At 42.6% G+C, this 14,643-nt stretch overlaps 1 protein-coding gene across 1 annotated transcript in view; it reads left to right on the top strand.

The window, feature by feature from the left end:
• The window catches only part of LOC110400243 (transcription factor 15-like), a 5,029-nt gene extending 777 nt beyond the window's left edge, over positions 1-4,252 (top strand). Inside the window, exons 2-3 of the mRNA XM_021399954.1 lie at positions 6-279; positions 388-4,252. Of these exons, the coding sequence (XP_021255629.1) occupies positions 6-279; positions 388-420 (307 nt within the window). The 3' untranslated portion in view covers positions 421-4,252. The remainder of the gene's footprint in view (positions 1-5; positions 280-387) is intronic.

Here is a 14,643-nt window from a genome sequence, read left to right as displayed (position 1 = left end):
CGGAGGCGGCGGGAGGGCGGCGGCGGCGAGCAGCGGGCGGCGGCCAACGCCCGCGAGCGGGACCGCACGCACAGCGTTAACACGGCCTTCAGCGCCCTGCGCACGCTCATCCCCACCGAGCCGGCCGACCGCAAGCTGTCCAAGGTGGAGACGCTGCGCCTGGCCTCCAGCTACATCTCGCACCTGGCCAACGTGCTGCGCCTGCAGGGCCCCGCCGCCCCGCAGCCCTGCCCGCAGCGCCCCATCTGCACCTTCTGCCTCAGCGAGCAGCGCAAGCGGGTGAGGGCCGGCGGGGCCGCGCGGGGGGCGGGCGGCAGCTCAGCGGGCTCCGCGGCGAGGAGGGAGGGGGGGGGCCGCCTCTAATCTGCGCTGCTCTCCCTCCCACAGCACCGAGAGGCCGAGGGGCCGCGGGCGGTGTGAGCTGCAGGCCGAGAAGCTCCCGGCGGAGGGAAGCGGACTTGTGCACAGCCCTCCAGGAGTTACTTCTTACGCCCCTCGCGCTTCTGTTCGCGCTGCAGCAGGTTTGTTCGGGGGCACTCGGCGCACGAAACCGAACACTGCGGACACGCTTGCACCTGGCACAGCAGCTATTTTCGCGCAAGAAACGTTAAACCTGAGCATCCCGGCCCCGCTGCCTCCCCAACCTGTGTCACATGATGGAACTTGACCTGCCCCGCGCACCGCTGGCAGGGGCTGACACGAGGCCGCCCACTCCTCCCCCGCCTGACCCCATCAGCAGCCCGGGGAAGGTTGCTTTGGGGTGTGGGAAGCTCCCACTGCCAGCACTTGGTGTCCCGGCCCAGCAGCACGTGATGCTTTCTGCTTATGAACACAGAGACTTGCCCCAGCCCTTCAAATAGCAGCAGGTGTTCCATGTCTGGCAGCAGCTGAGGAGTGGAGGGGGGTTCCCGAGGGCTCTCTAAAATTATCCATCGCCCAGGCCGTGCCCGTGTTGTGCCTGTACAACACGGATGGCACCTGTCCCCATGCAGTTTATTAACTTACTTACTCCGTGTGCTTGCTTTTTAACAAGTTTAAAAAGCAGATGCGCGTGGGATGGCTTTTGTCCGTGAATAAAGTGTCAGGCTAGACAGACAAGGCCCACTAGTGGTGGATTTCAAAAAGGCATGTAGCTACTGCCTTTCACTTAGTTATACACACAATCATAGAATCCTTAGAGGGGGAAGGAGCTCTGAAGGCCAGCTAGTCCAAGGCCCCTGCAGCGAACAGGGACACCACAGCTAGATCAGGTTGTCCAGGGCCTTATATATTTAGCTAGCGCTTTATTATTCTTAACTTTTTACTTCACAAAGCACTTCTTACTCTTTAAAAGCTTCCAAACTGTACTACTCAGAAGTGCTCCAAAAGGAGCTGCCCTTTTTGCCTTGCTGATGCCAGCTGTTCAGTTCTCCTCCACAGCCAAATTTGGGGGCTGAAGAAGCAGTGCCATACAGAATTTTCCTCTCCCTCACTGGTGAGGCCGTACCTCGAGTACTGTGTCCAGTTTTGGGTCCCCCACTACAAGGAAGACACTAAGGCCCTGGAGCATGTCCAGAGAGCGACAGCAGAGCTGTGAAGGGTGTGGAGCACAGGCCTACAGGGAGCAGCTGAGGGAGCTGGGATTGTTTAATGTGGAGAAGAGGAGGCTCAGGGGAGACCTTACACTCTTGACAGCTCCTGAAAGGAGGTTGTGGCGAGGTGGGGGTCGGCCTCTGCTCCCAGATAACAGCAATAGAGTGAGAGGTAATAGCTTTTAAGTGCTCCAGGGGAGGTTCAGGTTGCAAGTTAGGAATTTTTTTTTTTTTTTTCCTCAGAGTGGTAATGCACTGGAACAGGGAGGTGGTAGAGGCACCATTCCTGCAGGTGTTCAAGAGAAGGGTGGCTGTGGCAGGGAGAGACATGGTCAGCTGGCACGGTGGGGGTGGGTCGGTGGCTGGACTAGATGATCTTAGTGGCCTTTTCCAACCTTAATGATTCAAAGCACAAAGCCAATTCTGGCATTTTGTTACAGAGAACTATTATTATTAGCAACAACATCATCTTGGTGTATTGCTTGTGCAACAGTTTTCTTTTTCAGCTCCCCAGTGCACACTGCCTGCCTTATTTTCACACTGAGGAAAAAACCAAACGTGGTACCTAGAGAACCTGCACTACATTTCTTGCTTAAAATCCCAGTCAAAAATACTGAAGCAAAGCACTAGTGAACCCACATTCTACTCACTTACTAAAAGCTACATGCTATATTTTGCTGGACTGAGAAGAGCTTATTGGCTTTAGGAGTTTTCCATCGTTATTTTTTCTTTTAAATTGCTGCCAGATTATGATCTTTGTTTTGCTTTGGCATTGATTCTTGAAGCTGGAACTCCTTCCTGTTTATACAGAGTGCTTTCTCATTTTTGGTATTGTGTCAATGTGTATGCGGGTATAGATTTCTACAAACATGTCTTCCAAACCTGATTTCTTTTGTAGGTTTGAAGAAGTTTGTCTTTTAAAAACTTCCTTACTTTATAATTGAACCTGATCTTAGAGCAAGTTCTACATCCATTAAACCAAAGCATCTGAGCTGCTTTACAGACAGTACTAATATATTCATTTAGTTGTATAATTCAATGTAATATACTGAAATGAAAGAAGTAATGCAATTTCGAACAACTTTGGGTAAATTTTGTATTGATTATGCTCTGAATTTTGCAGTGTTGTGATGTCACACTGGTTACAGAAGTAGCTCTTAGCCTATTAAAATACATTGCACTTGCCATCTCTACAGCTATTAAAAGAAGTGAGCATAAAATAAGCGAGTACTACAGTGAAAAAGTGAACATGAGAGCTCATTGCTTGAAGCTCGTGAATCATTCTCACAATTCTACAGGAACTTGATTTTTTCACTGTAAATGAGTTTTCATCTCTCTAGTTTTATGTGAGATTTATACAAAATATTTTTCAATAAGAAAAGCAGGAGCAGGCTGGTACGACTTGGCCGTATCTCCTGCTTAAATCAGCTCTGTGTAGCTTTAAATTCTTCCCTCTCTACTCAGGATGAACAGTTGAGTTCAGCTGGGCTTGAAGATTTCAGTATTATGCTCAGGGTTTCAATTACTAAATAATATTGGAATTTCAGTAACACTGATTGAGTGCAGCAGAAATTGGGCCCCAGAGCACTGTGGCCCAAATATTCATGGTATAGACAGATAATACTTATCCAAAACAATTATGGTTGTAATTTCTCTGAGGAACAGACCTTAAGCCCACACATATACAAATTTAACACTATGCATTTGTACAAAAATGGGGACAGATCCTTACCTTCCCTGAAATATATTTATAATTTAAAATTTCCCTGCCCCCAGGAGCGAGAAGAGGTAGAGGAAGTGAACTGTTACGCGTAACATAAATCCTATATGCCCCTAATAAACCCTGGGAAAAAGAGTTTAATTTCTAGAGAGACAGATGAATTGAGTTCTCAGAGTTCACCTCTAAAGAGGTAAGCACTAGCTCAACTTTTTTTTGAGATCTTACTGTATGAATTCCTGTATCTTATCAATTGTATTATGTTAATCATTTGGTAGAGAGGCATTGTTCATGGCATGCACAAATATGCCTTTATGAGACAAAACTGTGAAACCTGAGAGTCTAACAGCAAGTACTTTACCAGATGTTCAGGCACGGGAATGACAGGAGCTCTTCCAGAGCTGCTGAGCATCCTCTTGTTTTACCAAAGAGATTGGTTTTTCCACCTATTTGTAGGTACATTCTGTTCTGTATGGAAGAACAGAAGGATGCCTAATGCCCATTCTGTCTCTGTTTTCTTGTATTCACTCGGCCATTCAGTTTACATGATGCATAAGTAAAAATGGTGAGATATCCACCATTTGCTCTTAGTTCCCATTAAGCGACTGGTAAAATATTCCAAGCATAGTACTTGGTATGAATCATTGTAGTTAGTCTGCTGTGTTACAGTAAGAACAGCATCAAGCAAAAAGAATAAACTGCATTTGATTGTGCTGGTTAAGTTTAAATAACCAAGTACTATGTTCAAATACTTATCTATAGATTAATCATAACGTTAAGGCAGTGTATTTTAATGTTTGCTACTATTTTCGGTTCTGTTCTCCAAAACAGAAGTTTTCTTTCTAATAACTTCTTGAATAATGTGCTTCTTTACAAAAACCTGTATTTGTGTGCAAAATCTGCTCATATTTGCTAAAATAAATGGTATTTTTGTTACTAATTTAAACAATAAAATATGAATATTGCAGTAGTAGTTCTCTTCTACATGCATCTCAGTAAGGCTTCAAATATTTCTTTTTTCCCTTTACATACTTCAGATTCATTCCTGTGGTATTTAAGCAGCATACAGACAGACTACTAAAACTTCTAACAGGCCTGGCAGAATTTTAACCCACTGACCGTGGACCAGTTGTGTTTTGGAGACAGCATTCCTATCCTGTGATGTCTCCCAATACATAGCACTGGGAGCCCCTGCTGACAGCGAGCTATCCAACTAACACACAAGCCACTTGTCCCTCCTGTATCTACTCCCCCTACCAGAGCTCTGCACATTCTGCTTTGGGTTTCTAACGTAGCCTTAAAGATGCATCCTAGATGCTTTGACTAAATTGTAGGGATTGGTTTGCAAGCTATGCTTTTCTTCCAGGCTTCTTGCCATGCATTTGCAGTGGAAAAGGAAGTTGTGTCAGCAGCTTAGAAAAAGGAACAAGCTCAGGGACCGCACAACACCCTAAATGCCAAATACAAGGGGAGTTTGAACAAGGGAGAGAAAGAAGGGAAAGTACTGCAGGAAGGATGGAAGGGGGTAACAGGCAGAGGTTTATTCACCCATGGAAGTTCACCAGTTTCCAGTATCGTGCCACGCAACAGTCTGTACTTCAGCTAGAGTCCATAATGCGAGCAGCTGGGGCGTACCAACTGCCAGGCTTCCCCAAGAGCAATTTTCTTGGTATGTTGCATGCTTATGACCCAAAGGATTCATGATCGCTAAGGAAGCAACAGGATATCATTGCAAGTGGCAAACCTTCACAGTCAAGAGGCTACATTAACACTGCTGAATTTAAAGTGGTTCTCACAAATAACGCCACAAACATTTGTGGCCATTTCTGAAAGGCAAATAATAATAAACCTTTAATTATCATACTTAATCTTATGTCATCACGTATTCCTCCGTTATATACACACACCATATGAGCCTATGCGAAACCTTTCACAGAAGCCACTTGAAGGTAACGGCAAAGAAGTGTTCACTGAGAATCTGAGACACAAATCTCTGATGCCGTAGGCCACCAGATCTCACAGACGCATTGGAAGAAGACAAAGCAGACCTTCATCTAAATCCCACACAAAAAAAAAAACCCTATTCTCTGTGGTTTTGGCTTGTTGCATTATGAGATGATCTGTTGAGAGAATGTCACGAAAAAAGATACAAAACCTAAGCCAGTTATCTAAATACTACTTTTTCAAAGAGAGAGAAGTAAGGTCTTCACTGGTAGGTAGAGGCAGTGGATAATATAAGGCTAACATACAAAATTAGCTAAAACAGACAGCATATTGCCAAGGCAAAGGATCTGGGATATATATTATACCTAGAATCTTTTGAAGGTTAAAGAAATGTGTTTCTAAAGAATCAGCATGGGGATTGTGGGGGAGGAAGAGAAAATTAATAGCAGGGGAAAAAAAAATAACGGAGTTCTGTGAAGGCTAAGAAAAAAAACATGACTTAATACTGAGAAGAACTGAATTGGCTGTTCTGAATGTGTTTCTTCAAAAAACTTTTTCAAAATTTGGGTATACATATGCAGCCAGGCAGCCCAGTAACATATTTCAAATGAAATCCTTTAACTGTTAGAACATAATACAGAGTTGCAGAAGCCTTGAAAATTCTCACCATTTTTGAAGTTGCACAGTAATGAATAGAGGCTTCCTCGGGAGAGGAAGGAGGAGAAAGACAGGGCACAGATGAAGAAGAGTTGCCCGCTGAGTAGGACATTCACTGTGGTGCCCAGAGAAATCCCCATTCTAGTGCAGGTCAAGAGCTACCCTTACTAGTGCTCTAATCATTGAATGGCAATACCTCCCCTTCATTCTACCAGCAGTGCGTATGAAGCATATTTGGTGTCTATTTTGAGACTCCCAAGGAGTCCCTGGTGAGATGCAGGTATCTAGATACTGAGCTCTGCAAGGACTGGGCCGCATCAAAAGAGGGGTGGACAGCAGGGCAAGGGAGGCATTTGTCCTCCCTCTACCCTGCTCTTGTAAGGCCTCATCTGGAGTACTGCATCCACACCTGGGGCCCCAAACACAGGAACAACACGGAACTCTCAGAGCAGATCCAGAGGAGACCACAAAGATGATCAGAGGGCTGGAGCGCCTCTCCTGTGAAGAAAGGTTGAGGGAGTTGGATTTGTTTAGCTTGGAGAAGAGAAGGCTCTGGGGAGAGCTTACTGAGAGATTCCAGTGCTTGAGGGGAGCAACTTTTTACGTGGTCTAATAGTGATAGGACAAGGTGAAATGGCTTTGAACTAAAAGAGGGGAAATTTAGGTTTGATATTAGGAAGAAATTCTTTACACGAAGGGTGGTGAGGCACTGGAACAGCTTGCTCAGAGAGGCCACATGCACCCCACCCCTGGAGGTGCTCAAGGCCAGGTTGGATGGGGCCCTGTGCAGCCTGAGCTGGTCAGGGGCAACCAACCCATATCAGGGGGTTAGATCTGGATGATCTTTAAGGTCCCTTCCAACCCAAGCCATTCTATGATTCTTTGACTGTAGGAAAGCTGGGGCACGAGCTACTCAGCCAAACATTTTTTTGTGGTGGTAGTTTTAATGAATGTTTAGGTATTGACAGTCATTTCAGTAACTAGAAAGGGTCCTAGTTCTTCAGTTAGGTACCTAAATTTTGCCTAATTGAACATTGGGATGGATGTGTGTGTTTCCTCCCAGCAGAAGGCCCACTTAAGGCAGCTGTTCCTCCATAATATCCCTAGGAATTTTTGTGCCCCCTCCCTGAAACCAAGTGAGATAGATCATTATTTGTGTTTAAAAACAAAAAAAAACCTAACCTAGCCCTCAGAAGGATGCAACATCCTGATACAAGTGAACCATAATGCAACAAAGGGGAGCATCCCCTGCTTTAGTGCCAGTTAAAACAGGAGTAAAACAAAACACTTAGATACCAGTTGTTTGAAAGGGCCTTATCTTCTCTCATTCATACGCTATGTTACATCACACTAGTGTTGTTAGGTTTTAATTAAACATTTGGAAATTGCTATGCGTTCTTCCAAGGGAGAAGCCAGTATAAATAAGACAATTACACTGAAATGGGTGATGAAGTAAGTAAGTGATAGAAGTAGTTTCTATTTGTTATGGCAACTCTCTCTAACATCTGATTGTCTTCCCTTCACCTTATTAAAATAAACCCTACTTTACAAACATATGTATGCAGATCATTTTTTTAAATGCAAGGATTACAGAAAAAGGTATTTCTTTCAAGAAGAGAATTGTGCTTGGCAGAAAGGTTTGGCATCTGTCTGGCTCAGATAAGATCAGACAGCTGTGCTCTGTGCTGAAAGGGCATTGTGAAGCTAAGTTTTCCTAGGGAAATAACGTCTTTGGTATGAAAAGCAGCAAAATGTAATGAAGCCTCCAAATAAATAAGCTGAGAAAACAGACAGTCACAGAGGTCATTTTTATCTAAAATACCAAACCTGTATCAGGAGAAAAAAAGGAGAAGAAAAAGAGGAAGATAACATCTTCACCAAACAGTAAAAAAATAGGGAGTAGGAGGATCATCTCACTGTATATTCTCAATTAAATTAATCCTTTAGATTAAAAGAGAAAAACAAAGGCAAGAGGCAACAGAGCTGCTGGATAACAGCAGCACTGGGATGCAAGGCTCCTAGGGCCATGGGAACAGGGGCAGCTACAATGGAAACGAGAAAGCAAGCCAGGCAGAAATCCAGTTGCTGGCTTGAAATAGCTAAAGGGGAAGGTGGATTCAGGCTGTTCAGAGAGGTGCATAATGGAAAGAAGTAATAATCAGCACAAACCACAATAAGGGGAACAGGGGTTTGACTAAAGGAAAAAGCATTCCTCACTGTTAGGCGCTGGAAGAGGCATGCCAGGGAGGCTGCAGCAGCCTCACCATGGGGATTTCAGCCCATGGCAGAGCAGGGGCCTGAGCAGCTCGGTCTGACTTTAAGTCAGCCTTTCTTTGAAAGGGGAAGATGGACTGAATAACTCAAGAGGTTCCTTTAATGTGATTTTTTGTATGATTCTATGAAATAACGAGGTTGTGGTTCTCTGGAAAAGAGGGCTCTAGACTAGAATAATAACTTCATAAATGCAACAACTTCATGGGGGAAAAAAAAAAATCTCCCATGCTTCTGGGCAGTGCTAGAGTCTGTTATTCCTGAGGAAAACAAGGGACACCTAGGCATGCATGTCAGCAGGACAGCAAATATGATTATTGGAGAAAGGAGGAACACGTGTCTAAAAGAGAATTCCAAGAATAAGCAGGGCTCTAATTGTACAATTAGGTCCTCTCAGATCTATTCTGGGCTTAAGAGGTCTAAATTATTTGTTTGGATGATGGGTTAAGATTTAAATTTACTACTAAGAAATTTGGAGGGTAGGATCTGAATTTATATAAAATGAAAAATAAAAATAAAAGGAGAAATGTTCTTTAAAGGGTGCAAATCAATGAGGAAACACATGCAATAGCACATGACTAGGAATAATCAACTGCACAAACAAGCGATGAGAAGTGGCAAGCAGAAGATTATTTTTAGGTGTTGCATATCACAAACAACATGACAAACCTTTCCAAGAAAATTAAACCTTATACAGGATGCATATTTCATCAAGACCCCTTTGGGTGCTATTTTCTATGACTGTTAGAGTTGACAAGCTCCATCTGAAATGTCTGGCTGGGTGGGTGGAAAATCCATTAAAAATGTAACTTAAAGGAATACCACATGCAGAGTAATGTATGGTTTTAACTATTGTGTGCAAATGAAACAATGGGACTTGAGACAGTCAGTGCCAAACTAGGTAACAGTGACCCAGAATCACAGGAAAGGTAACAGGGTAGGGTAAGCAAGAGTTTCTGGCTGAAGAGAGAGGCTGACTCTAGCTCTGTATCTGTGCTGGCTGAGCACCAACCCTGGAGTAGCCAAGCGTAGGTCGTGATCCAGCACCAGTAGGGGCCAGTAAGAGAGATCCAAAGAAAAACAACCAACAAAAGCAACCACAACACTCTTGTGCTGTGCAAAATACAGCTGGATGCAGCTAGAATCAGGCAAAAAAAAAAATCAAAGACTGCTTTTCTGGTACATTAAACATGTTATTGCTTATTTTAGCATCTGTAACTGGATAAAGCAGAAATAAAAATGCATGTTATGGCGTGCCTTTACGTTCCCCCAAATGCTGTACCACTGCAATGTACTTAATTACATGAGCCAATCTATTGATTGGCACATTTCAGCTGTCACCAGCACAGTACAGATGAGCAGATCCTCTTCTGTGCAGAAACTCCATTTCTCTCTGCCTTCTCAGTGTGTTTGCATGTAGTCAGGTAGCACAGCTTTCCCCAGCATGGGAAGAAAAGAGCAGAAATGACTTCAGTCAGTACTGCTAGGAAAACACCACCACCCTTACAATGGTTTAATCAAGCTGGTTAAGCTGTTTTCTTAAAACTCCTTAAAAGGCACATTCTCATTTCCATCATGGACTTGAAAAGTCTTACAGCCTCAAAGAGTATAAAGGGGTCCAAAAGTAGCCATGCTGTAAATGAGAATCACCAGCGTTATTTACAGTCCTGTGGTTCTGAAAGACCAATAATTTCACTTTGTTACCTTGTTCCCTTTCAGAAGGCTGTTTAAGTGTAAGATTGGCCAATTCCTGCACCAGTGATTTAGAGATCATTGCCCACTGACTCCAGTTGCGGAAAGTTGCTGTCTGCCATCAGAATGAGATAAATCTGGGAGATATCCCTGTTTCTGGAGTGATACGCTATCTTACACCAGATCTAAAGCAGCTTCAGACTGCTAGCTGTGGTGGTAAGGATCCAATTATTTTTGCCAGCTCTGCTACCACTTACTAATCTCTGCCACAAACTTAGAATTGAGTCAACAGCTTCTAAAACCAGAACTCACCTGTCAGTACCCAAATCCATTTGAATGTCAACAAGATCTATGTCTCTATAGATGAAAAAAATGCCAGTATTCGGACACTGGTTATAAATGACAACACGTAGGAACATACATCTACATACATCCTAATACATCACCGTGTGTATTTCTACACCTACAGTTACCTCAACTTCACTGAAGTCGACCGATGCTGAAATGAACAGGAGCACAAGAGACCATTTTCACGTACTCCCAACTGAGAAAGCGATCAAACTAAGGCAAACAAAGAGGACAAACGCATGCAAAGAAACAAATCCCTGACGAGGCAGACCACAATGCAGAATTGGAGTATTACATCCAAAAACATCCAAGTCCTATTTCTTTTGGTGCTGGTACTCGCTTTTACCCACTGTGCCATTTTAATCAGCAGCAAGGATGCCCGTGGCTCAGTTTGCCTCCATGTTTACGGATAGGTTTCAGTTTCTAGTAACTCTGCATCACCTTGGAAAATTAAAGTAGCAGCTCTTGTTCTGATTGTATATGAAAGTATGGCTAAAACCATTCTCATGGCACTGATTAAATACTGTGTTCACTAAGCTTTAGAATCCCATTATGAACCTTTTCGTAGTGGCGTTTGCATATGCTGCACGGTGAGTAAGGAAAAAAAAAAATCAAAGTTTAGGTGCTTACAAGCATGACAAATAAGCACAGAAGTGGCCTTGAGCGCTGTAATGTGGTAAGTGAGAGGAAATTGAACAATTCAGTATTCTGAGGTGCCTGAGCCCCCTGCAGATGGGTTTTGAATACTTGCTATTAATCTAGCCAAAAGAAAATGCCTGCAGTTCTGTAGGGGTTTTTTTGCCTATTTTTTTGTGGCAGTGGGCTTTTAAAAAAAAAAAAAAACACTGACAAAAGAAATAATTTTAGAGCATCCGTATTATTATTATTAACACTAAGTTGCAGCTTTTTTTTTTTTAAGTGTTCATCTCTAAATGAAATTAATGCAAGATTTAGCTGAAGTCCTTTGTACGATAACAAATCTCCAGCTACATGTGCATTTCTTTATTAATTAGGAGCTTTGCCGAATTTAATGCGAGGTTGCTGACAGAAAGGCTCATGATCAGGAGTATTTTAAACTTGTGACTGACAGTAACAGCAGTGCTACGGTCTACGTTCTCAGTTGGACTACGTGTGCTCATCTTCATACCGCCACATTTCACTGAATAATTAGGTGGTTAATAGCTCATTTAAAATGTACATACATTCGTGTATGTTCATCCTTGTTTACGGCTGCATTTTATAAGGGGTATGTAATTAAAAAGCAGAAATCCCATTGTATTCTTTTATTTTTGTCCCCTTTTCCATCTAGCAAGTGTATGGAAAGAAACGCAGTCACAGGTAAATGGATGACCTGAAAGAATTTCTATGTTATGTATAATCTGTTCAGACATTCACTTTCGGTGATTAAGCATGGTTTCAGCAGGTAGCTGATAATTGGGCGACATTAGCACATGCATAAAGAGAAATTTTAAGCTGTTCTACTGCACTGAAATTACGGAGGCTTAATATTTTTAAGAGCTTTCCTGGATTAGATTTTCATACAGGCAGAAGTTCTACAATTCTCAAGTAAATTTAACTGTTATAAAAGGCCCAAGAGATTCCAACAGTAATATTTAGGCTGACGTTTGTTAGGCGCTTGAGAATCATTGCAGTAATTTGTCATTTCTCAAGACAAACCTGCCTAATCTTCCAGTAAGCATACTTTTATGTCTTTAAATAAAATATGCTTGGATTATTGGGGTTGTAGGCTCAATCAAAAATGCAGAGCGCCAAGCAGGTTAGAACAACAGATTTGCTATTAGTCAGTAATGCACACAGGCGAGACCCAGCAGAGGTCAATAGCCAAGCAATTTGTTGAAGTATGGAACGTTATAAATAGACTGCGCAAATGCAGTTTATATAAATAGGTGATGTATTGGCCATAGAAGGCTACAGTACGAGTGTATTTATTACCTAAAGTTAAACTGACCTGCACAAGAAGGAAATATGAAAAACCCAGCAGCTTTATGAAAGAAATGAAATGGTACTTTATGAGATTATTAGAACTTCTATTGATTTTCTGAATAATGGTGTCCTTGATTATGTTATCTGTCCTCCCACACATTAAGCCATCCCTTACAAATGAAGTTTAATTATTGTTTAAACAGGATCTGAGCACATCCTCGAGCACAGTAATACGGCTCGTGATAGTGCAACTCAGTAGCTCCCTGCAGCAGTACACAGAACCCATCCAAAATTAGATTGCATCCCAAAGTGCTGCAAAGCTACACTTGGCTGGCTCTCCCTGTTATCAGGCAAAGCCACGACACCCAGGGGGCAAAATCAGGTAACTGGTGCTCGTATTGCTGTTTCTCCCCTAGAGCAGACATCCACGTGCCTACAGTTCCATATGGATGAGCCTACAGACCGTAGTAGTGGTCTCTGCTGACAGCCCTGTCCATCAGGGGGCACCGGGAGGAGACAGGACTGGCTTCCTCTTCACAGAGGAAGAAATGAGGTGAAGCGTCAGAAAAAGACAGAATTGTTAGCTTGGTAGCAACCAGGACAGCACTGAGTGATTGTTTCAGACTATCTGAAGACTTGGATAGACATCAGAGTCTGGATCTGGCCTAAAGTAGTAAAATCGGCTTCGTTTTGAGATATTCACGCCTCCTTTCAGTGAACAAAGGGGCCTTTGAAATGTTAACATCAGTGTAAATAGAACCAAACCCCACGTCCAACCGTGACACTTCTGCAGAGGTTGCAGAGTCACAAACCAGACCTGGACTCAGCAGCTGTGCCGGTCAGAGATGCCAATGTGGAAGACTGATTGAAGATCCCATGATTTGGGTATTTCAAACATACACCAAAAAATATACTGAAATAGATCTAAATCATCACTAATTAATTTTATAAATGCATCTTAACACATTTTCCGTGCAGCTTAACCCTTTGAAAGTACGATCTACTACTGGGCCAAAGACATCTTCCAGGCTTAGAAGGTCTTTAAATTCAAAACATACTTGGCACTTATGTTTCAAGTGAAGATGAAAAGCTGGTAAGAAAGTTTCACACTGAGCTAAACCCACACCAGAATGGTGTTATAAATATGCAGAGGCTACAGGGAATAAAAACAAAAAGACTGTTGAGCAAAGAAAGCCGCTTCCTTTTCCATCCAGGATCAAATGCAATCTCCAGATTCAAGAGAAGAAAGTGAAAACTATCAAAAAAACCATACAGAATGAGAATCTGCAGCAAAATTTAGAACGGAAATATTCTTTAGTGATATGTACGAGAACAAGGAAATAGGCAGCAGCAATGCCATAAACTGTGGTTAAGCATAAATTAAGGCTGATCTGACCATGACTAAAATTGGCAAAGATAATGTTATGATGTCTGGCTTCAGGTGTTTAATCTACATTACTCAAAAGGGAATCTTTGCGTTCCCTCTACAATTCGAAGTGAGCCTCCTACATGGAGATGTGCCAGTCAGTCTCCGTAGTTGCTCATCAAGGTGATCACTCTCAAATCGCCAATGAAGATGACACGACCAATTGAATACATCCAGTAATCACCCTTCCTGAATAGGGAGAGTCTGATTGTTTGGTTAGAATGATTTGTCGACAACAAAAACTGTCAAGTTAAGGCTTGGAAAAAGAAAATACGCTGCTTACATTTTAAAAGGTTGGATAGAATAACTTGGAAACTGTGAATTCATTTGTGTGACCCCATTTAAATGCAAGTCTTTGGAACACACTTTGAAGGATTCTGTTTATTGGAAATAAATGGAAGCAAAACTAATGGCCTCGTGCAGCAAAACAGATTTTGTCATGCTTGTACACCTTCTCAAGTAAGGGAGATGGGAGGAGACAGAGAACCAAAAAAAGACTGCATCTATTTGTAGGCAAATGAGCATATGCAAGGCAAACATGGAGCCATCATGTTTTCTGTAATATTCCATGTGCAGCTGTGAATGCTTGCATTAATGCCAGTTAATCTGCAGAGCTATGAAGGGAGAGAAGGGAGCGTTGGCCACGGTACTGGAGTTATCCACTGCTTTTCTAGCACTGTAACCGAATCCTACGCAAGCTCCTGGACTCTACCAGAGCTGAGCAGATGGAGCCTAACTAAGCTGCTCATACAAACACAAATGCATAATAAAGCAATAAACATTAGGGCTTTGACGTGACACAAAAGCAGAGGAACAGGACTGGTCTTCATGAAAGTATTTCCTGCTTAAATCTTTCTGTGGTGCTTCCAATGGAGTGGTGCACTCATGGACCAGCAGCATGCAGTCAAGTCTCAATAAATCTTGTTTAAATTAAAAAACAATGAAGTTAAAACCACATAAAAGATAGTCTGACTGCTTTTATGTGATGAGTCCATTTCAAGCAGCGCTGCATTTTTCTGAGGTTTTGCATCCTTTAATTAAGGCAGAACTTAACCCTTATATCCTGCAGGAAG

The sequence above is a fragment of the Numida meleagris genome, chromosome 5, assembly GCF_002078875.1.
Source record: "Numida meleagris isolate 19003 breed g44 Domestic line chromosome 5, NumMel1.0, whole genome shotgun sequence".
NCBI classification, from domain to species: Eukaryota; Metazoa; Chordata; class Aves; order Galliformes; family Numididae; genus Numida; species Numida meleagris.
Note: the sequence above shows the minus strand (reverse complement) of the source record. Positions and strands in the feature narration are given on the sequence as shown.